Source organism: Lutra lutra, chromosome 3 (genome assembly GCF_902655055.1).
Source record: "Lutra lutra chromosome 3, mLutLut1.2, whole genome shotgun sequence".
NCBI classification, from domain to species: Eukaryota; Metazoa; Chordata; class Mammalia; order Carnivora; family Mustelidae; genus Lutra; species Lutra lutra.
The window spans coordinates 45,427,681-45,451,495 of NC_062280.1; the positions used below are offsets into that span (position 1 = coordinate 45,427,681).

At 49.8% G+C, this 23,815-nt stretch overlaps 1 protein-coding gene across 4 annotated transcripts; it reads left to right on the top strand.

Annotated features, from left to right (window-relative positions):
- The first annotated feature begins 2,240 nt into the window (after nucleotides 1–2,240).
- On the top strand, nucleotides 2,241–23,413 carry ASB1 (ankyrin repeat and SOCS box containing 1). 4 transcript variants are annotated; one of them, XM_047721533.1, is made up of 5 exons: nucleotides 2,241–2,599; nucleotides 6,161–6,302; nucleotides 8,352–8,654; nucleotides 16,099–16,484; nucleotides 17,712–23,413. In XM_047721533.1, the coding sequence occupies exons 1-5, from the start codon at nucleotides 2,551–2,553 to the stop codon at nucleotides 17,837–17,839; spliced, it is 1,008 nt and encodes a 335-aa protein (XP_047577489.1). In that variant the 5' UTR covers nucleotides 2,241–2,550; the 3' UTR covers nucleotides 17,840–23,413. The 4 variants fall into 4 exon arrangements, with proteins under 4 accessions (XP_047577489.1, XP_047577491.1, XP_047577490.1 ...); XM_047721532.1 differs by lacking the exon at nucleotides 2,241–2,599 and adding an exon at nucleotides 2,712–3,751 and having other exon boundaries at nucleotides 6,156–6,302; XM_047721535.1 differs by lacking the exon at nucleotides 8,352–8,654.
- The last annotated feature ends 402 nt before the right edge of the window (nucleotides 23,414–23,815 follow it).

A 23,815-nucleotide genomic window follows, 5' to 3' on the forward strand; every position in this document is an offset into this window, starting at 1 on the left:
GTATGAAGGGCCCCAAGTGTCCAGCTAAGGAACATGTGGGACTTCCGAGGATCGCTTAGGAATTGTCAGCCCCGGGGGACAGAGGCTGATCTCAGCAAGTGGCTCAGCAGGAAATATTAACTTGGTGGGGAGGGAGGGAAGCAGTGGGAGGCAGGCTGGTTGGGAGCAATCTGAGGGGTGGGGGGAGGGTTCTCAACCCACTCCGGTTTTAAAAACTGGGAGTCCTATGTTCGGGAACCCGCCGAGTCTGGGGCAAAGCCGTAAGGTTGGTCTCCTGGGAGCAGGTGAGTCATTCCCTAAGAGTCTGCCGCTTCTGCTGTGAGTCACTACCTGCCCCCACTACTCAGGCGTAAGGGCTGAGATTTCCACGCCAGGGACTCTCCCCCTCCCTGTGGTGAGGGCATAGCAGATCCCTGCTGTGGGATCTTTAACATGGGTGTTAAAAGGAGAGACTAGGGGGTGTCTGTGTGTTTCGGGCACAGCACCAGCCTCTTAACCTCAGGCTCGTGGAGGAGGGTTAGTGCCACTTCCAGTATAGACAGCATTGGTCCCCGTTGGCAGGCATTGTGGAGGAGGGTGGGAGGCTGTGCATACAAGTGGGGCCTCTGATCTTTCTTACGAAGAAACAGCATTCTGAGGGCAACCTCAGGGCCAGGCTTCGGCACAGAGTGATCTTCTGCTAGGGCAATGTACCCCTCAGTGCAAAGGCACTGATGCCAGCACAGCAGAAGCCCATGGGACAGGGCTCCCAGGCCACACCCCAGACCAGCTGTGTCAGGACCTCCGCAGTGGGGGTGGGGCGGGGCCAAGCTTGCTAGCTTGCTTCTTTCCTTCATTTACTTATTTTTCAATTTTTGTAAGATACACATAATAAACTTTACTCCTTTAACCTTTTTATTATTTATAATTTTAACCTTTTAAAAGTGTACAATTAAGTGTTAAGTACCTTCACACTGTTGTACATTGGTCAATCTCCTGAACTTTATCATCTTCTCAGACTGAAACTCTGCGTCCTTTAAACTGCTCCCCGTTCTTCCCTTCCCCAGCCCAGGCACCCACACTATTTTCTGTCTCTATGAATTTGACTCCTCCAGGTGCCGCATATAAGTCACATCATACAGTATTTGTCCTGTTGTGACGGGCTTATTTCACTTAGCATGATGTCCTCAAGGTTCATCCATGTTGTAGAAGGTGTCAGAATATTCTTCCTCTTTTTTTTTTTTTTAAAGATTTTATTTATTAGAGAGCGAGCGAGCGTGAGAGCATAAGCAGGCGGAGGGCAGAGTGAGAGGCACAAGCAGACTCCCCACTGAGCAGGGAGGCCAATGAGGGGCTCCATCCCAGGACCCTGAGGTCACGACCCTAGCTGAAGTCAGACACTTAAGGAACTGAGCCACCCGATGCCCGTTCCTTTTGAAGGCTGAGTATCATTCCACGATGGCCAGACCACACTCTGTTTACCAGACCACACTCTGTTTACCGATTGCACCGCTGACGGACACTTGGCTTGTTTTCATGCTGGGGTGTTTTGGAAGCTCCCGGGTGTTCCCCGTGGCAGCTGTGGTGGAGGGCCGGTGGGCTGGGCACGCCCCTGGCTCTCTGCCCTGTGGCACAGAGGGCGTCACCCCCAAGCCTCTGACAGGGGTGCTCTCTGCCCTTATCGAGTGCGAATGCATTGCAGGAAGCCCTCTACCCGCATCAAACACCCTCGCAGGGCCGGCTAGCTCTGCAGCCAAGGGAATCGCGCTCAAGAATGCAAACTCTATACACACCTTTTGACAACGTTTAAGCGCGAGAGTGCAGGAAGATGCATTCCTTTGTTCTCCAATTCATTCAATAAATGCTTAGTGTGAGGCACTGGGCAGTATTTCACAGACGAGGCCCCCCCTCATGGAAGAGATTCCGGGAACGCACTCCTCTCTCAGTACGTAGATATATGCTCACCGCAGCGGCGCCCAGCCCGCACAACCTGCTGCGGTGACTAGGGCTGGACGTCCGGCACCTTCGCAACCACGCGCTTCGCGGGGCTGCTCCAACCCAAAGAGGAGCGCAGGGATCACCTGAACAGCGAACTACGCCCGGCGCGGGACCGAGTCCGGTCCCAAACCACCGCGCGACTCGCCAGCAGCCCTGCCCACAACCGCGAGGCGGTCCTCGCGGGGGCGGGGACGGGTTCCACCACCCAGAGCTCCCGGGGATGAGTTAGGCTCCGCCCCCCAGGTGAGCGTGTTTTCCCAGACTCCTCCACTCCCTCAGAGAAACCACCGCGCTGCCGGCGCGCGCCCCCGAGACGGCGCGCCTCCCGGCAGCGCGCGCCCCCCTCTCTGGGTCTCACGTTCCGACTGGAGCCCGGAGGCGGAGGCGCTGGCTCCCTTCGCAGAGCCCCATAAGCCCTTGAGGGAGGGGCGCGCCCGTCGGAAGCCGCGCCCCTGACGCGGCCCACCTGCCCTCGGCGCCGGAAGTGGCCTCTGCGCTCTGCTTCCGGTCGGCGGGGCGCGCTCGGGCCAGTGCCAGGGCCAGGGCCACGGACGGGGCGAGTCTGGGGCACCCATGGCGGAGGGCGGCGGCCCCCACGGGCGGGCCGGGCCGGGGCCCGCAGGTAACGTGCGTGTAGCCGCCTGGCCGCGGGGGGGGGGTGCGGGGCGGCAGAGGACAGGGGCCAGCGCCCTGGCCGAGGGGCTCTGGTGGCTGCGTGTGGGCCGGGGCTGTGCCTTTCCGACCCCTGGGGGCCAGGCCCACGGAGCCGCGCCCTGCCGCCGGGGTCGGGTCAGCGCAGCACGCCGGACGGGGCGGCCCGGCTGCTGCGTGTGCCCGCTCCTCGGCCTCGCGGGGACATCGTCGCGCTGGGAACTTGCTTTCTAACTGCCGGTCTGTGAGCCGGTGGGGATGTGATAGGACCCTAAGAACAGGACACGGGTTGTCATCCAGTTCTGAGCGCAGGGGTCTGGGAAGCCCCCAGAGGCCGGTCCCTGGGGACCGCAGGTGTCTTTTCTCCGCGCCGCCACCCACGGCTTGACTGGGCTGCTACCCACACGCACAGGCAAGGGACAGCGATAACAGCACCCTCAGCGAGCTGTCCGTGACACAGCATGTCCAGGGGCCCGTGGCCCACCTGCAGAGCCGGCAGCTGGAAATGCTCACGCTCACCACTCAGAAGAGCCATCAGACGCAGGGTTTTCACCCCGAGACCCAACTACTAAGCAGATGTGAAGTTGCAGGCCAAGTGTGTTCTTTGCTGTGTTCAGGGGAGGTTCCTTCTTAACCTGTGGTGGGATTTCCTCTGTGCTCGTTGCTGAATTGGCCCTGTGTACCCAATGCTTTTCTGTGCTCTGGATCTCACACGTTCCTCTGGGTATTTGCACAGCTACCCCTCCAAGGAGTTGACACTTGGGGACTTGCGCTTTTCGTCCCTCCATCCGTGCTTTCAGCAGACCTTCCTTGAGGAACTGCTATGGACCAGACCTTGCCTGGGGTGGGGACACCCCAGTGAACAAGGGCAGTTCAGACAAAGCCCCTTCTCTCCTAGAATTTGGTTGATACTTTGAATCAGGACTTTAGTGTCTGGGATGTCATTTGAACGTGAGAGAGAGATGGAACGAGAGGAGGATGGATGGCGGCTTCCCAGTACAGAGGGGAGTCGTGTGGAACACAGGCTGCTCTGGCCAGTAAGCAGCACCTCTCCTGTCTGGGCAGTACTGTTTCGTTATTTACAGTGTTGCAGGCCTGGGAGTGGAGGGGCACAGATTTCCAGGTAAGGTCTGAGTCCTGTGTGGAGTAATTGCGTTGACAGTGAGATGCTGATCAGAGAAACGCTAACTTGAAGTGTCCTTGGATCTGGAGCTGGGTGTAGAGGAAACTGCCTAGCTGGGCCAGGGAGTGGGTTGAAAAGAGGCCGGCAGAGGGAGGCCCAGAGAAAAACTTAACGTCTGTAGCTCCCACTTACCTGTCCATCTGGCGCTACACTTCCTCAATCTTATTCGCCCCTGCTTTGAGCCTTTTCACTCAGGTGGGTGAAACTGCAGGATAACTGCTGTGGAGGAGAACAACTGAAGGAAGATCAGGGTGGAGGCTGCCCTGAGGGTTCCTTGAGGCTGCCTGTTGATCGGCTGCAGGCGTGGATGTGGGATCAGCTCGAGTAACCTGTGTGTGTGTGTGTGTGTGTGTGTGTGTGTGTGTGTGAACACCTGCCAGTGTTCTGTTGAGTCCTGAAGGGCAACGGTCAGGCCTTGTCTGCAGTAGGTATTTCAGAGATTTGATGTGAATGTAGAAGCAACTTCATCATCGGGAGGAGTCCCAGTGGAGGGGTGTGCTTTCCACCGGTGCCTGGTCACAGGCTGGGAGTCCACGGTCATGCTCTTTCCTTAGGCCCCTGTCTGTGACGATGTCCGCAGAACTCTTGATTTCTGGGCTCCAGTGTGAGGGGAAGAACTAGATAATTTGTAAACAGGGGTCTGATTTTACAGATTTGTTGACCACTTATTTTTCATAGCTCTGGAGGCTGGGAAGTCCCAAGACCAAGGCCCAGCATGTTCTTTGTCTGCCAGGGGCCTGCTTCCTGGTTCGAGGGGGCAGTGTTCTTACTTTGTCCTTTCTTACTTTGTCCTACCCTGTGGAGGGTGTGTGGAGCTCTCTGGGGTCTCTCTTATATGGATGCTAATCCCATTCACGAAGGCTCTTCTCTCATGATCTGTGCAATCACTTACCACAGTCACTACCTCTTAATACCATCACTTTGGGGAGTTTAAGATTCCAGTACATTTTGGGGGAGACAAACATTCAGTCTATAGCAACTACTCTTTCTATTCCTCAGATTTTGATACCCATTTATCTTTTTTTTTTTTAAAGATTTTATTTATTTATTTGACAGAGAGAGAGAGAGAGAGATCACAAGTAGGCAGAGAGGTAGTCAGAGAGAGAGGGGGAAGCAGGCTCCCTGCTGAGCAGAGAGCCCGATGAGGGGCTCGATCCCAGGATCATGACCTGAGCTGAAAGCAGAGGCTTAACCCACTGAGCCACCCAAGCACCACTTATACCCATTTATCTTTATACTAAGGTCTTTTTTGGGCAACTGATTCTGTTTTATTTTTTATTCTGATAAGAGATAATACATTCTGTTAATGGGTTGGGTTTTTTTCTCATATGTACTAAAAAACGTGATTTTTTTTCAGTCATGTTTCCACATAAACTTTTTTTTTAAGTAAGCTCCACACTCAGCATGGAGCCCATAGTGGGGCTTGGGTTCAGGACCCTGACATCAAGACCTGAGCTGAGATCAAGAGTCAGATGCTTAACTGACTGAGCCACCCAGGTGCCCTTCCAGATAGACTTTTGTCATATTTCTGTCACATCTCACATAAAAACCCAAAGAGATTTGTTAAACCACTTAATTTATTTCTTATCATTTAAAATTTTTCTAGCATTGACTCACCCTGTCCAAGCACATGGTACGGTTGACTCTAGTTAACTTTACTGTTTTCCAGTTGTATAGCCTTCATTATGTGAAGCTGGCTTTCTGTTCATATGCATATATTTTAACATTTTCCTTCTTACTGAGGTGTAACTTACATTCAGTACAGTACACCCATCTTAGGTTACGGTCTCATGAGTTGTGCATGGCGACTCCTGTGGGGTCATGGCCCAGGTCAGCTCACTATAGTCATTCATGTTACAAGCAGCAGCATTTGTGTGCCTGTTGAATTTTGCCAGATGCAAGTGTCTTCTTGTAATACAGGTGATGATTATTTTTCCCCCCAATATCAAGACACTGTTACATCCTTGGGATAAACAGAGTAATATTGTGGTGGGTTTTTGGTATGTATTTTAAGTTGCACCTTGCTATTTTATGTAGGATCTTCTGTATTCTTTAGTAGGATTGACTCCTTGCCTCCTGTCCCACCAACGTTTTAAAAATTATCGCCCTTGTCAGGTTTGGTGTCAGGAATGTGCTTGTTTCACTAAGGGAGACATTCTGTATTTTTCTCAGCTCTGGGCATTTCTGGAGGATGGGAATGGTTTATTCTGGAACGTTTGAGTTTAGTTAGTTAGACCTTTAGCCTGAAGACAAAGGGCTCGAGGCAGAAGGCACCCCCCCCCCGCCCCTGCCTCGTTTGGTGTCAGCATGGTTTCCCTTAGCTGACAGGAGCCCCTCTCTTCAGTGCAGGTCCTAATTTGAAGGAGTGGCTGAGGGAGCAGTTTTGTGACCATCCGCTGGAGCACTGTGAGGACACGAGACTCCATGATGCAGCCTACGTGGGGGACCTCCAGACCCTCAGGAGCCTGCTGCAGGAGGAGAGCTACCGGAGGTGAGCATTGCTGTCCTGGGGCAGGCCCGCTGTTGCTGGAAGCTGAGGGGTGTGATCCGTGAGGGCGCTGTGTCTCCCTGGTGAGCAGGTGAAGACGGGTGGAGGAGGAGACGGAGGGAGAATGGTCAGACTAGTAGGAGATAGCCACTGGTGAGAATAGGGAGACCTGAATTCGAGTCCAGCTCGGTCATTGACCTTGGTATTTTCTGGAAACTTCTGGCCCTCTTTGATGTCAGCTTTCTTGCTATTAGTCCTGATGGCAGCACTGTTACTCTCTTCAAGAGTGGTCCTGCCTCCTTCCAAGTCTCTTGTGGCTCTTTACCCTAAGCTGTATACGTGAGTTCCCCTAACTTTGTTGTTTTCATGTGCTTACCCCGCTGTGGGTGCAGATTTCCTGATGTACCCTCCTCTGGTGTCTCTGGTCCTCAGGTGTCTGCCCTCCCCAGGCCTGGCCTCAGACCAGCTGTCTCGTCACCCAGGGATATGCAGTATGCTCACCTTCTTCTTCCCTGTGTCTGTAGTGCCCGGCCTGCTGCCTGCCAGAGTCCACCTGCTCCTCCCTGCTCCTCCACACTGGCTCGGGCTCTTCCTTCACAGCAGCGGGTGTTGATATTCCTCCTTTTTTCCCCGCCAGGGACCCCTGGCAGAGCACAGAGTCTGCCTTCCCTCTGGGTGTTCTCAGATTGCTTTGTGGATTGGAGATTGGAGCCCTAGCTAGATTAGCAGCTGACCTGCCACCCAAAACTCCTTCCTGCTTTGTGTTTCTTTTCCCTTCGGGGTTAAGATGGTAGTGAATTGATGGAAGAAATGTCTGCGTGTCAATATTGAAATTAATGCTGCTTTTTGTAATAGCTCTCAAGGGAGGTATTCCTAACAATTCAAGAATAGGTTTGTCTGTCTTTCTTTCTTTCTTTCTTTCTTTCTTTCTTTCTTTCTTTTTTTTTACTTCTGATGCCCTAGCATTATTTCATTAGAATAGATATAAGTATTTTTTTTTTAAAAAAGCTCTAAATATCCAGAAAGGAATTGTCATACAAAGACGGCAGATGGATTCCTCATGAATAGTTAATGCAGATGACTCAAGCCCAAAGGAAGACTTAAGTTTGTAGATGCAACAGTACAATTAAAACAATAGAATAAAATAGAGTTCAACTAGGTATTTTCATATTGCTTTTCCAAGTACTTTTTTTTTACCTTTCTTCTTATATTTGGCTTTAGTAAATCCATTTCTTGCTGATGGATTTTTGTTGCTCTGTACTGTGACCATGAGTACTTTGGTCTTCTGGGCTAGTGGGAACCAGGGCTCAGCTGGAGGAGGAGCCCCTGACCCACTGCGTCCTTTTGTGTCACTCTCTTGTGAGCTGGATGGCCAGGCTTGTTCACAGCTGCCCTGGGAGCTTGAAGTGAACTGTCTCAGTTGGTGATAAGGTGGGTCAGTGGGCTGCATGGCCGTGGCATTCCTTGACAAGGAGTCCCAGTCTGATGGTCACTTTTGATGAGGGCTGAGCATAGCCCATTTTCTTCAGCTGATATTGGCTGGGAGTGGAGTGCTGCGTGACCTTAGCAGTTCCCACAGGCTGGCATTTGTGCTATGCTACAGGTAGGGGGACCACAGGGGTCACCCGGTCCCAGTGAGGGTGCCAAGGCCAACCTTAGGCCACCATAGTGAGAAGGGGCCTTGGGACCCTGGCAGATTGCCAGTGACTGTCTGCCGTTCATTCTGTGCTGCCTCCCTGGGCAGACCCTTCCATCCTTTGTGGAGCTGGAGTTGAGAGGTCTGAGGTCTTAGCTCTGGGCCCATCAGTCTGCCTGTGCCTCAGGGCCCTCCGCTGTGGAATGGGCTCTGCAGTTCTGCTCTGCCCCCACACGTGGAGCCAGCGTTTCATAAAACAGCACATGCAGAGGCACTCTTGAAGTACCGCGGTGTCTGTCTGAAGAGGTTGCCCTCCTGCGCTCTGTTCCCGGCATGGACCAGTCTGCAAGGAAGCAGAGCGGTGTGTGGGGTTCCCAGCTGCCCCCACAGCCTGGCTCCCCTGTGCTCTTTCTCAGCCGCATCAACGAGAAGTCTGTCTGGTGCTGTGGCTGGCTCCCCTGCACGCCGCTGAGAATCGCGGCCACCGCAGGCCACGGCAACTGTGTGGACTTCCTGATCCGGAAAGGGGCCGAGGTGGATCTCGTGGACGTGAAAGGACAGACCGCCCTGTACGTGGCTGTGGTGAACGGACACCTGGAGAGTGCTCAGATCCTCCTGGAAGCTGGCGCTGACCCCAACGGCAGCCGGCACCACCGCAGCACCCCCGTGTACCATGCCTCGCGTGTGGGCCGGGCCGACCTTCTGCAGGCCCTCATCAGGTCAGTGCTGTGGACACCCGGCCACCGTTGCCTGGCTTGGGCCCTTGTGGGGGACGTGGCCCCGTGGCCACTACCTCCCATGGCGGCTGTCTCTTTCCCTGTTGTCTGTATTTACCCCCCTCTCTCTGGAAAGTTAGATGTGTTGGAAGAATTGTCTATTAGTCTTTTTAAAAATTAATTAATTAATTAATTAATTAGACAGAGATCACAAGTAGGCAAAGAGGCAGGCAGAGAGTGAGAGGGAAGCAGGTTCCCTGCTGAGCAGAGAGCCCAATGCGGGGCTCGATCCCAGGACTGTGAGATCATGACCTGAGCCAAAGGCAGAGGCTTTAACCCACTGAGCCACCCAGGCGCCCCATCTGTTAGTCCTTTTAAAGAGCTACTTCTTTGCTCTTGTCAGTTCTCTTCTTTTTCTGTTTACTAATTTCTAGTTTATTTTTTTCCCATTTTCCTTAATTTTACTTTATTTTTCTCCTTTTTCAGTTGAATGATGGATGGATTATTCATTACTCTTCTCAGAGTGTCCGCTTTCAAGGTTATTATTTCTTTCACCTGTAGCTTTGTTCTTACCTGCTAAGCTTTTCCCCCATATTTAAGTTAGGTATTATTGAAGTTGATTTCCTCTTTGTTCTTGTGGTTATGGAGGAGAAAAATTTAATGCACATTTTTATGAACTACTTTTATCTTGTTGTGCTCAGGTAATGTGGAACAAATAATTTGCATTTTGGGGCTTCTTTTGAGTTTTTAATTTTTTTTTTTTTTTTTTTTTTTACTGTCACATGATGTGGATGCTTGTAACAAAGCATGTGACCATGGGTATTTATTTGCAGGAGGCAGTGTGGTAGCCTCAGTCGCCTTACTCATGGTCCCTCTCTTTTTTTACATTTTTAGCCATCAGCTCTGCCCCAAGTTCAGAGAAGTCTGTTAGTCTCTAATTGCTGTTGTGATTTGTCATTTTCCCCTTTTATTTCTAGTGTTTTTTGCTTCCTATATTTTGATGCTAAAAGTTGTTTCCTGTGGTTATGCTCACTATCAAACCAAAAGGGAACTGTAGGTCTCATTGAAGGCTCGTTTCCATATTCTGTCACATTCAGTTTTTAATCTTTGTGGGCTTAAGTAGTTCTTTGGGTGCTCACCTTTCTTATTTGACCATATAGGATTCTTTGTTTTTTAAGTACAGTTAACCTAATTGCCACAGCTGATGTTAGGTCTATGTCTCTCTCTTGGTTTCTTAGCTATTCTTTATTTTGTATCTTTGTTCCATGATCTGTATTTGTTTGCTTTCCCTTTCTGTTATTTTAGATGGTTTATGGTCTTATTTTAGTTGTACCAGTCGTTACATTTTTAAAGAATTTGAACCAGATTATATTTTCATTTTCTGTGTCTCCAATGACTTCTTTCTACCTAAGATGCTTTTTTCCCATGCTTTGCTCTGGAGGCATTTCTTGTGGTTGGACAGAGTACAGTTTAGGTAGACAATTTTCAGTGTGGAAAGGATTGGGTGAGGGTCCTGTTGTTACAGGCGGCAGTGGGCATGGTTCTGAGGAGCAAGAGACCTGGTGTCCCCTTGCCTAGGGCTGTGCGTGGTTTTTGAATTAGGTACTGAGGATATACTTTGATTAAAAAGTTTGTTTATTTTTATTTTTTGAATGACTGTGGGATTGGCTTTTGGCAAGACAGATGAGGGTATTATGATATTTCCCTTCTCTTTAAAAATTTTTAGCCTGATCATCTAAGCCACCTTAGTCCCATATCTTTGCATCTTAGAGAATATAAGTCATTAATTTGGAAATATTTTTGAATAGGATCAATCAGTGAAATTTCATCTTGGTTCCAGAAATCCCGTTAAGGCCTTTCAGTCAGTTCATGATGCACAACTGCTTTGGATTAACTGCAGGCTTGACTTTGAGAAGTGCATGTACAGATGCCCTATTTGAGAAAGTGTTACCGTTACTAAGACATTGCATTCCCTCATGGAGCTAGGACGTTACTATTATAATGAGGTAGCGAGAACACATGTCAGAAAGGTTTCTCTTTTTTAAATTACCAGGTAACTGACTTAGTGACTGTTGGAAAATGAGAGAGATATGGTTGAGTTACTGAGCAAATACTACAATCTTAAATCTGATGTCAGCAGCTGCCTTCCTAGGTCATTGTTCTTACACGCAGGGTTCTCTGCTGTCATGCCATGATTTGCTGTTTCTCTGCAAGTGAATTCCATTTTGTTACTTGTAAATTCCCTTGATAAATGTTGCTGGTGTTTTTTTAAAAAAGGTAAAGGAGTGATGTTTCTGTGTGTGCAAAATTTATATTGATTCACTGAGTTGTCCCAGTGGTTCCTTGCCAAAGATATTAAAAACAGGAGGGGAATTTTGGAAAATAGTCAGGATTAAAATTAACTGGATCCTATCCAGCGTATTTTTATGAGTGGATGAAGGGCTGTCTTTCCCATCGCCCAGCTAATACCAGATTGTCATATTGCCCAAAATTACAAACATTTTGGAAGACCTATCCCTAACAAGAGAAGGAAAAAAAAAATCACTGCTTAAAATTTAGTTTTCTCTTTCTTTATTGGTTGAGTGTGTGAAGTGAAATGGCAGTTCTGCTTGGTTTGGTGTGTGGTGTGGAGCGTTTCTCCTGTCCCTGCTGGAGTGTCTAGGAGGCTGGGTGAGGTTTACGTTTGTGGTGTCTGACGGCGGCTTCAGTGGGGAAAGGACTGTCCTGGGAACACATTGGTCTGTGTGCCCCTCCCTTCTCCTCCTCAGGCCTGCGCTGCCTGCAAGCAGGCGTGTAGGTTTCAAGGAGAGGTTCCTTCGTACACTCCAAATGTGTTGAAGAGACAGGCCAGAGAATAGGACTGCTGGCTGGCCATTTAAAGCATGGCCTGGAAAATGGGGCTGTTTCCTGTGCCCTAGGCATCTGCCTGCCTGCCTGCCTGCCCATCTTCTCTGCTTCTCCATGCTAGCATTTCCTAATTCCATGAAACATGTGCCGATGAAACCTGGGTGGCATCGGAGGGCTGTCTGGCATGATGGAAGTTCAGGGAAGCCGGTGCCATCTGTCTAGTGGTGACTCAGAGGGGATCCCATAACGTGTGCCTGGCCAGGCTCTCCCAGAAGCAAGGCTGTGCTCTTTATGTCCTCTCCGGTTGCACAGGGTTGTCCTTGGGCCCGTCACTGCTGATGTCAGTGTGATCTTTTGATTAAGGTGGTGTCTGTTGGGTTTCTCCACTGTAAAGCTACTCTTTTTCCCCTCTGTAATTATTTAATTCGTGTTTTGTGGCAAGGGACCATGCAACACATATATATCGTATTTCTCATCAGATTTTTAATTTATTTGTGTTAGACTTACAGTTTTGTTTATTATCCAGGGAGTTATAATCGCATAGTAGTATTACTTATTTTGATGCTCAGATTGTCTCCGATTTGGCTTTAAACTGGAGCCTAGCTCTGTCCTTAGGACATGTCCCCTGCAGCCTTTGACCAGTTTCTTGCTTTCTCTTTTAACAACGTAGTCTAGGCTCATCTAGTACTGTGCCTGTCTTAGCCCTGGAATGACTCATTTCTTCAAAGCATCCTGGTTTCTTTTAGTGGAGAGTGGTGCTTAGAGGCCAAGATGTGGGTACCGATAGTGTTTTTTGGTTATGGGCTGTTGCTGTTTTCAGGGCCTCCAATTGGACAGAGCTAAGGTTACATGTACGTTTCTGTCTATATTTCTGTATCTACGTACATTGACAGTTGAGTTCACCCTGATACTTCTAATCTAGTCTGGTACATCCTACTTCTCCGTTTCTGACTTTATTATTTGCTTTTCCAGCAGAGACCTGATTCCCCTTCTCCTTAACACATTTATTTATTTTGCCAATCCTGATCTGTAACAGTCTGATGTTGCTGCCACCTCTCACACACGACTCTTCACCCGGTGTGGGCTCTCACGCCCCACGCCAGGCAGCATTTTTTTTTTTTTTTAAAGATTTTATTTATTTATTTGACAGAGAGAAATCACAAGTAGACGGAGAGGCAGGCAGAGAGAGAGAGAGAGGGAAGCAGGCTTCTTGCTGAGCAGAGAGCCCGATGTGGGACTCGATCCCAGGACCCCGAGATCATGACCTGAGCCGAAGACAGCGGCTTAACCCACTGAGCCACCCAGGCGCCCCAGGCAGCATTTTTAACAAGCACACTCTCGGCTTTGCAAGGACTCTGATACCCTGAGCCAGGCCGCCCTCCATGCTTGAGTCCATGGCCTCTGCTTAGATGAAAGGGACCGAGATTGGTAGTTTGCACTTGGGCTGGAGGAACTCCAAACTCCCGGTAGTAAATCACACATTTAGACTCCCTTGAGGGCAGGGACAAGGGCAGGTCCCTTGTGGAGACCCGAAGCCCCTGCCTTTTTAGAGTCATTTAGAGATTGGCTCTGCTGAAGAATGCGGCTGGCAGGTCAGGCAGCTCCCGCACCTGTCCCCTAAGAGATGATTTCCTCACGTCTGGGCAGGGATCATTGCAGGGACAGCTGTGAGCATGAGGCCGGCGAGCTGTGCTTCCTGTCTCGGGGCCTTCCAGAGGACTCTGCCGCTGGGTCTGGTGGTTTAGTACACACAGAAAGAGGAGGCCCCCAGCAGTCAGGACTGCATGGCACCATCTGGATACACAGTTGGGCTAAAGTGGTTTTCTTTTTGCTTTTAGTTTTGGGGGATTGCCTTTTATTTAATTTGTTTTATGACTTATTTATGTGGTTCCAAAGTCAAGCCTGTAAAACAACATTATTAAAAGAGGTCTAGCTTCTGTGTCAGTCTCCTTCAGCTTCCCTGTAGATGACCATTTTTAAGCTTTCATAGTCGATCCCTCCATTGTTGAAAAAATAAGCATAACGTGCATATGTCTAGGTGTGTATCAGATACACAAATGTATTGTAACCACTTTCTCTCCGATGAACAGTAGCATAGTACACACTTTGTCCTGCCTGAGTGTGTTCTGAGGTCATTCTGGAGCAGTGGTGACACTCCTCACACCTTTTCACAGTGGTTCAGTGCTGCTGTAGGTGGGTGGGCCACGGTTTGTTCACCCAGTCTCCTCTTGAGGGACCTGTGGGTTGTTTTTTGCCTTCAGCTGTTACATATAACATTTTAATGAATTGCTGTGTGCGTGCATCTTTCTGGAATTTTGCAGATGCAACTTGGGAAGAGATTCCAAGGGTGTGATTGGTGGGTCAGAGGGTAAATGGATATGTAGTTTTCCCAGTTCTTGCCAAATTTAGTGGGTGCTAGTGGGATTGTTCCAGTGCTAGTGGATTTGTTCCATTTTGCATCACCCCCAGAACTGAATGAGACTTCTTGTTTCTTTGAAGCTTGGTTAATAAAATTTTGATTTTCCCCAGTGTGATAGGTGAGAAGTAGTATCTCAGGGTAGTTTTTTTTTTTTTAATTTTAATTAAAAAAGCAAAATGTTACATTAGTTTCAGGTGTAAAGGTGGTTTTAATATGTGTTTGTGTTACGATGAGGCTGAGTATCTTTTCAGATGACTGAGAGATGCTTGCCGCTGTCAGCGTCTCTAGCTCATTTTCCTGTAGAGTAGTTAAGCTTTTTTTTTTTTTTTTTTTTTTTTAGATATACTTATTTATATGAGAGAGAGAGCGCGTGAGCAAGCAGAGGGGAGGCGAAGAGGGAGAGGAGAGTCTCAGGCAGACTGGGTGCACAGCATAGAGCCCACCTTGGGGCTCGATCGCAGGATCACGACCCTTGGATCACAACCCTGAGATTACAACCGGAGCTGAAACCAGGAGTCAGATGCTTAACTGACTGTGCCACCCCGGCCTGCCCCCACCCCCATCATTCCCTTTTGTTGGCTCTCTCTGTGATAAGGCTATTAATCCCTTGTAACAGCCCCCCAACTTTTCCACTTACTGCTTTACTTTGCTTATGCTGCTGTTTGCCATGCACAGGTTTTTCTTTGTTTAATTTACATGTTAAAAAGCTTTGCTTTTACATCTTTTCTTCTTTGATCTTCCAAATGAACTTTATCATCATCTTCTGGAACTGCAGAGATGTTACTTTTGCTTATATTTATAATCAAGTTATTTAGCTCCAAGAATGGGATTTTCACTTATACAGTAGACTTCAGGAAAATTGAGCTCTTACTAGTGTTGAGCCCTCCTCTCCAAGGTAGCGGTGGGGCTCCCCATTTCTGAGTTCCACTTGTTTGACTTTAGGCGTATTTTTTAACTTCCCTTATGCAAATTTTGGATATGTACTGTTAAGTTTATGCTTAGATCTCTCATTCTGAAATTTATTTTGCTTTCATAAGTGAGGTGTTTTCCATTTTGTATTTGAACTTATTTTTGTATGGATGAAGGCTGTTGGTTTTGTAACTTTACTAAAGTATTTAATAAATTCATTGCTTATTGTATTTTCATTAATTACTCAGGGCTTTCCAGACATAGTCATATCCTCTGAAAATAGGGAAAGCTTTTTTTTCTTCCTTTATGATCTTCATCAGCTAATTACTTTCTCTTGTCAGATTGCACTAATACCCTTATTTAAAATGCCTGAATTAGGGGTGCCTGAGTGGCTTGGTTGGTTGGTTGTCTGACTCTTGATTTCGGCTCAGGTCATGATCCTCAGGGTCTTGAGATCAAGCTGTGCTCTCTCTCTCTCTCTCTCTCAAGTAAATAAATAAATCTTTAAAATGCCTGAATAAGAATGGGCTGGAGAGTGGGTGTAGATGGCTCGCTCCAGCCTCCATAGGAGAGCCACCCCGGCCCTATTAGGTGAGACACCAACATCTGGGTTTTATCTTGTGAAGGAAATGTCTATCACTTCTTATTTTATTGAGTACTTATAAACCTGCATTAGTGTTGGGTTTTGTCCCATGCCGTGTTTTTTTCCATCTATAAGGGTAATCATGATTTTCCCCTTAGTTCTGTGAATATGATGGACAGGGTTCTTAGAATTTCTAATATTGGAACCACCCTTGCATTCTTGAAATAACCTGCATGAAGTCGTGGTTTATACTTTGGATTTGCTTTGCCAACATGTTATCGAAGGTGGGTAAGTTGATACTCACAAGTGAAATTAGTTGGTAGGTGTTTTTGTTTTTGTTTTTTTTAATGGTGTGGCTTTTGTCAGGTTTTGGGATTGTTCTGCTAATTTCATAAGATGAATTTGGAAATTTTCCTTTTTTATTCTTTGTTTTGAAGTAGTTTGACTAGTCATAAGATTGTCTGCTCTTGAGAGGCTCTGAAGAGTTCACTGATGAGTGTTTGTGAGTGGGTTCCAAGTTGTTCGGAATGGTCTCAACTCTGCAAGTCAGGAGGCCGCTGTGATTGGTGGTGCCTCCTCAGTGGCATCCCGGTGCTCACAGAGGTCAGGCCTGTCACCAGTGCTATGGGGGTCTGATGGCTTCGGTAGTTCCACCGTGAGGTCTCACTGTCCCTGTGTCTCCCCTGTAGGTATGGGGCTGACGTCGACGTCAACCACCACCTGACTCCTGACATCCGGCCCCCTTTCTCCCGGCGCCTCACCTCCCTGGTGGTCTGCCCCTTGTATATCAGCGCGGCCTACCACAACCTCCAGTGCTTCAAGCTGCTTCTCCAGGCGGGGGCGAACCCCGACTTCAACTGCAATGGTCCTGTCAACACGCAGGGCTTCTACCGGGGCTCCCCCGGGTGTGTCATGGATGCTGTCCTGCGTCATGGCTGTGAGGCAGCCTTCGTGAGCCTGCTTGTTGAGTTCGGAGCCAACCTGAACCTGGTGAAGTGGGAATCCTTGGGCCCAGAGTCAAGAGGCAGAAGGAAGGTGGACCCCGAGGCGTTGCAGGTCTTTAAAGAGGCCAGAAGTAAGTGGCCTGAGTTCCCTTCTGACTTGTGTGGGTCAGTTGAATGAATTGAGCTGTAGTGATTTAAAAAAAACCTCTTCCAACGAAGCACTTAGGATGTGCAGTTAGGGCTAGGCTGTTTCCAGAATGCTTCCAGAGTGGTCTTTTCAAATTCCTAGACACCAAGAATCGATACAAAGAAATATATAAAAGTTTACCTTGGAAGTTCCTGGAATTATAGTCTCTTTACCTCTCTGCTCTGCTTTTTGACCCCAAAGCCCTTCACTTACGCATGGTTTTTAAATGGTTGCCTGACAACAGGTGGCAGGCCCTTCCTCCTCTAGGTGTCCTCATTCCCTTTCTTCAGTTCTACTCAAATTACCGTTACGTTTATTGTGTGATACCTCTGGTTTTTGTTAGAATAAACTCCATAGCTTGTTTATTTATGAAGGAAGATTTTGCTAATGAATTAATCAATCAATGGCCAGGTTGTTTGCAGTTGATCTGGGCTGGGTCTTCTTGTCCGAGGCCCTCTCTGGGGCTTAGAGGTGGACCTTGTGTGCCTCCTGCTGGTTGCTGTGGGCCGTCTGTGACCTGCCTGCATCCGGCCTCCTCATCTGGGTCTCGAGGGCATCTGAGTTGAAAAAACCTTTCCCTAACCCTTGCCTCTCACAGAACCTGAGTTTATTGTGTTTTTGTTGTTGGAGTTTCCTAAGCCAGTCATTAAGACATGTTCCCGTTGAGCCTCCCCCAAAGGGGCTGGTTAATGGTCACTTGGAGTCCTGCTGAGAGAAGCTGCCTGTGTCATGCCTGCTTCACAAGGCAGAGGCCCGGCCGGGCTGTTCTGACCCAGAGCAGAATTGTCAGCCTGCTCTCCTCATAGACTGCTCGGCGTGTCTCTTCTGGATCCCCCTGGAGTTTCTGGAACTGACAAGAGCAGAGGCTGACAGGAGGTGAAGGTCCGTCATTCACACCTGCCAGGGCCTTCAGCGGTCAGCTCTTGTTTCTGTCTAGGAAATTAAACCCGGTCAAGGTGGTGCCGTCCTGGTGAGCAGGTGCCGCAGGTGAAGTTCGAACTCCTTCTGCAGACGGGAGGAGCAGATGACAAGACCTTCCTCCCCAGGCACCGCTCTCTCCACTGTGAAATTGGGAAATTGGCTGCGGGCATTCAGTGTGGTTCTGTCTGTCCCTCTCAGCGAGCCTTTGGTTAACCTCCCTCCGTCTCCTTTTCTTCCCATGGCATTCCAGGTGTCCCCAGGACCTTGCTGAGTCTGTGCCGTGTGGCCGTGAGAAGAGCTCTTGGCAAATACCGACTCCATCTGATTCCCTCGCTGCCTCTGCCAGACCCCATAAAAAAGTTTCTGCTTTATGAGTAGAATTCAAGCGTGGCGGTTGCTTACAGTGAGGAGGAAGGTGATCTGCAGTGAAAGTTGACACCGATTCTTGCCCTTGTGAACCACATCCTGTCTGTGCTGCTGACGGAATCCCATTTGGCTGTTGGTGAAGCAGAAGTGGCCTTTTTCTCATGGATTGTAATTCCATCTCAGGTGCTCGGGACATTGGACAGTCCTGGGGTCATTGTCAGCTGAAAAGTCCATACAAAACTTCATTTTGTCCTTCCTCAGTATCTCTGTTTTGGATTCTCATGGTAGCATGTTCACGAAGTGGGCCTTGTGGTGTGTGTACGTAAGGGCTGAGTTGACCTGCTCATAGCTCCAGTGGGGAGGACACCTAGCACTTTCCAGAACTGTGCTTCTGTTTATATTTTTACTTCTCAAGTTCATTGTTTGATTAAAGCCTTCTAATATCTAAATGAAAAGAGAGTTTTGGTAAAAAAAAAAAAAAAAGAAGAAAAAAAAAAGGTAGAGTACAGAAATGCAGTTCACGAACTTGCTAGTCTGTTTTCCCTGCTCCTGGGGGTGACCTGTGGCATTTGTCTACACTCACTCTTCCCTACCACACCCATGTTCTCTCGTGGCAGTGTCGTCTCTTAACTGCCTTCCTCCCAGGATGGTTTCTTGGCTGCATGGACCAGCTGTGGTAGCTCAGTCAGTGCCTGCATCTGGCCGGAGTCTAAGTGGAGGACCTCCCGCAGCGCTGCACCTGTTCTCGTACCTACCTGTGCCTCGCATCACGCCAGCAGGTCTCGTGAACTCTCTGCCCTTTCCCTTGGAAGAGCTTCCAGACACGAATTGATTTTAGGAGGCCCGCACCGAGGAACTAGCCAGTCAGATGACTGCCTGCATTAGGACCAAGGACGCTCCCACAGCATTCACTGCCAGTTCTAACCGAAGGAGACACCTGCGGCGCTGCCTTCTGGTCCTTGCACGCTCCCGGACGGGGGACTCGCGTGTCCTCGGGATGGCTCCAGGCTTTCTGTTGCTTGGTGTCCAGTGGACAAAACATCTAGCGTGTGGTTGATTGCTCTTTGCCTTACTGGACCTCATGTCTTGGTAGTTGCTCCTAGAACCTGAGCATGGGGGTAGCAGCCAGGTCAGAATTCTTCCCCCGGCCTGCTGGGCTGCTGGGGGTGAGGCGAGCTGAGTTCTTATCCCCGAGTCTGTGGCCATGGGCAGGGCTCACCCACGCCCAGGCTGTGCGGCTCAGTACGTGGCTGTGTCCGCAGAGGTGGGCCATTGGCTGCCTCTTCAGAGCTCCCCAGGTGATGCTGTTTCCTGGGAAACCACTCCTGGTGACCACTGGATGGAATCGTGGTGATTCTAACCTTCAGAAGTGTTTAGGAATGGGCAGATTTCAAATCTGTGCCTAGGTTTTCTGTCCTAAGAGCTATCTAATTTGTAATGATTGAATTAAGGATACAGATTTACTTAATTACTAACAGCCTTGTAGGTTTTAGCCAAGGAGACAAGCAGTGTCTGTCATTGTCTAATGCGGCTTGAGGATAGGATTCTAAACCCTACCTTGGTATCTTGGATGGCTTGGCCGGAAGGCCAGGCTGTGACCTGCAGGCGCATGCATGAGGTCTGAGGGGAGAAGAGGCCCTGGATGATTCAGAGGGAGGACGCAGTCACCGGAGGTGCTGTGGGGCTACAGTGACCCTGTCACAAGCTGTGACTGTACCGGAAGTGCGGAATGGCTGGCTGAGCCTGAGGTTGGGTGTGTGTGCTGCTGCTGAAGGCCTGGGCCCCTGGCTGCTGGGGCTTGCGTGGAGCGGGGCCGGTCGGAGTGAGGCCGTGAGCTGCAGGTTGTGGGTGCTGATGAGAGTCCTCAGGGTCAGAGGCAAGTGCTGCCAGCGCTTCAGCTGAGAAGGGACTTGGGTGTTCTTTGTGGCAGTCTGGGTGGGGCCGAGACCACGCTTAGGCTGTGACAGGAGCTGCGGGGAGGTAGGGCTCACTGGATATAGGGAAGTTGGAGCTGCCCACGGGTGGACTGGGCCAGTGGCGGGGGCTTCCTGTCCCTGGAAGTGGGAAAGCAGTGGCTGGTCACCTTTTCGGTAGTTTTAGAGTGGGTGGTAAGTTGACCTTCCCGTTCAGCTCTTTTAACTCTGGGCCTCCCTGCTTTGGCCCCTTTGGCTCAGGTTCTCTCCAGATGGGCCATGTTACAGATGCGTGGCACACCCTGAGTCTGCCCCACTGGGTGCTTTCTGCAGAGGTGTGTTAGGGTGGGGCCTCCCCACTCCTGCCCCGGGTGGGAGGGTGCCTCTGTCCCTGGACCTTCTGGAAAGCCACGCCCGGGAATGGTGCCGGTGCAGAAGTCGCACACTTGTGGGCACGGCCTCTGGGCTGCGGGAGGCGAGGGCCCGGCGCAGGGTGGTACGGGGTCTGCTGCCGGGCGAAGCGGTTGCCGGGCTTTGTTCTGGGGATTGAACCATTTTCCTGGGGTCTTTTGAAAGGAACGGACTGAGTTGATTCTCGTAGTTGGGTCTCCCCACGACCTGGCCAGGAGGTAGTATGAGGCAGGAGAGGGTGCCAGGGAGTAGGGGAGCTCCTGCTCGGCCCCTTGAATGTGCTGTGCTCTGGGCCAGTCTGCGTGGGCCCGGGGCCTCCACCCTTCCCGTGCAGAGTCCAGGTCTGGTCGTTGGTTCAGCCAGACTTGGCCGATGCTTTCGGAGTCCTGAGAACCGTGAGGTTCAGCCTGTAGTGTGAAACTTCATAGCTGCCAAACATGAATCTGAAAACAGTGTAGATAGCTGCTTAAGGCCATTCCTACTTGTTCGAGTGACACTTTACTAAAGCCCCCTTTCCTTTCCTTGGCCAGGATTGGATACTAAAGAGGAAAGAGTAACTCTCTCAGAACACTTTAGGAAATTGTGTTTCTGAGGCATGGGGCCCGAGCATCCCCTGTAGTAGGGAAACGTGGTGGTACTTGAGGAGGCCTCTGCCCACCGGGCCCCAGAGCTCTCCCTGGGGAGGGCACGACGGACCCCTGGGAGTGAGCTGGAGTGTTCCCCCAGCCTGGGCCAGGAGTGTCCTGACTGTTCCCACTCGGGGGAGACCTCCTGGGCATTGAACTGCTAGCGTCCTGTGGTGGGCCTGGCCTGCTGTGGACATATGGCAGGGACTGCGGTCAGGGGCAGTGTCGATGGCCTCTGAGAATTCCGCTTTGGCATCCTGGGTGCCGGTATTGAGTCTGTTTCCCAGACCCATCCAGGCCTTTTTGAATTACTTATGTTATTTATATATTTATTTATGTCCTGCCTTGTTCCCGAAAAGGGTTTAAGGCAGTGATGCTGGGTTTTTGATGTTCTGTTTTGATATTTGGTAAGTTGCTGCTGGCATGTACTTGTTAGGTGAGTTTAAAAAGAGGATATTAGCAGTTTTTTGTTGTTGACTCTGTTTCTGTTTTCAGGCTTAAGGGCCATCCTTTCTTCTTTTTTTCTTTTTCTCTGAATCAGTTTTTTAAATCAAGCGTTCATGCAGAAGTAGAAGGGGAAGAACATGCGGTGAGTGAGGTCAGAGCTGAGGAAACTCAGTCTTAGAGACAAGGGCTTTCCCATGCTTTTCCGCAGCCCTCTGGCTGCGCGTGCCCGCAGGACCTGTGCGAAGGCGCTCTGTCCCCAGCGGTCCCTGTGGCTGTAAACTGCTGGTGTGACTCTGGTCCTTCCTCCCAGTGGGGGTGCATTGGAGGTGGTGATGGTGCTGGAAGAGCCTGTGACCTTGGGGACCTCACGGGGCAGTGACGGTCATGGGGGCCGACAGCATCGGCCCCTGGCACCGAGGGCTTCTTGCAGGTCCATAAGGATAAGGACACGTATTAAGTAACTGACAGAGTCAAGTTTATTCAACCTGAAGATTTATATTTTATTCTGAGATAATGTCCTTCCTAATTTGGGTGATAAAATTACTTTTATGTAACGAAGGTGCTAATAGAGGGCAGTATTTTTATTTTTTAAAATGCTCTTGGTTGGAAGATAAAATGTTGGCTGTTCTCTGTCAAGCCCCAGAAGTTCTTAAGGTCGCCTGTCACTGGAGTCGCAGCGTCAGGGAACCCCAGTCTAGCTGCAGAGTGCACTGTGTGTGGTGTCGGCAGGTGCGAGCTTACCTTCTGGCGACAACAGAGCCTCCCCACAGTTCCCTGGGGCAACGGGCCTCTAGCTGTTCCAGAATCCAGGAGAAGCACACCCCAGAAGTGTTGTGTGGCCTTCTCAGTGAGGGCTGCCCTCACCTTAGGCTTTGGGGGGCGGCGGGCCTCTGAGTGCCCATGGCTCCCTGGCAGGTCGGGGATGGCACTTGCAGTGGGTCTTCTGGAACTGAGGCTTCCGCCCCTTCAGCCGCCCGCCAGGCACTTGGTGAATAGTCTTGAGTACTCTGGATTCCGCCCCAACTTGGAAGTGCCTCATTTGGCCATGTGACCTCTTTATCCCTGGCTTACCTGTTAACTCCCCACTCTGCCCAGCCCCTCAGAACCTGACCCCTCAGTGTGGAATAAAATAACCATTGTCACTCATGAGTGGTTAGTGGGACTGTGTCCCGAGAGAATTCCACGGGAAGGACATGCAGATTTTGGAGTGTGGTGGTGTAAAGAACACATACTATACATTCTAGGCAGACAGTCAGATGCAGAGCTGAGGCAGGGAGAAGGGCTGACTTCTGTGGCCTTAACACAGGATTGCACAGTGTCTGGAATGCATGGGCATCCTTTTTTTTTCAGTTGCTTTGATTTCGGATCTCTAGCAGGTAATGTACGAATGTACATCAGTGCAGTGTGAGTGTGGCGTTTGTGAATGTGGGGGGTCCTGGCTTGCTGCTCTGCCCTGCGGCATTTGCATAGCTCCCGGGCCTTGTTTGGTGGTGGGCACAAGAGTGTGACCTGCAGTGGGCCTGTGCCCCTGCCGACAGGCTGACGGGAATGTTCCTGGTGGCTCCTGTTTGTCCTTCCTGCTCCGGGAATGAAGGTGTGTTTGCCCTCAGCAGCCGGGGTCACGACTGTTCTCACACTTGTGCCTGGTTAAGCATTTCCAGAAGTATGACGGGTCTCTTTGAGATGTTATTGTAACTTTAATAAGTGCTTTATTACCCTTTCGTTCAATGCCCCCCCCCCACGCCTTAATTTTTTGGACTGCTTATCTCAATGGGTAGAAATTGGACTTGTGAAATCTTTGAATACACGTTTCAGCCAAGTGACTGGCTGTCTGGAAAGTTATGGAGAGAGGAACTTTTTTGAACTGCTTGGAGGGATCTTAGCGTTCTAGAGAGGCACCCAGAATGTGGCACAGATAGAAACTTCCAGCCAAGCCTGTTTTACTTGGTGGGGTTTCCAGTTTGAAGAGGATGTGCCTGTAAAGTGTGTGAAATCCATGGCTTTCAAACAAGGTGAATTGTCCCTACAGTGCTCTCCAGGGCGGAGGAGGTGGAAAAGTGTGGGCAGAACCATTGTTTCTGGGCTTCTGTTACATGTGATGTGTTCTGACAGCAGGAGGGGGAGGTGTGAAGCTTTGGGATGAACCCAGGAGGGAAGGAACTAAATAAAGACATTTACTCCTATTTCAGGGACACTAGCATGTTCTCTCTATCTGCTGTTTCAGATATCTTCTTCACTGTTCACACCCTGATCCTCCCACCCCCACCCCGCCCCGGACGCACACACACATCTCCTGCTTTGCTGGAAAGGTGACCTCACTTTCTGTCTCAGATTTGTGTGGTAGAGATGGGTGGCTTTCCTTCACTGTCCAGTGTTCATCTGTGATAACAGCCCCCAGTTTTAGCTGGACATTTAAAGTCCCAGAATATTCTTCATTTCCCAGCCTTCTGTGCAGTAGTTGTGGCCATTTGCCATAACTCCTTTCTGAAATCCCATTGAAATGAGAGCGGGATTTTACTTTTCAAAAAATGTACAAATATACTGAGATGACGGAATAGCAACAAAATTTAGGAACAAACCTCTCAAGAAAA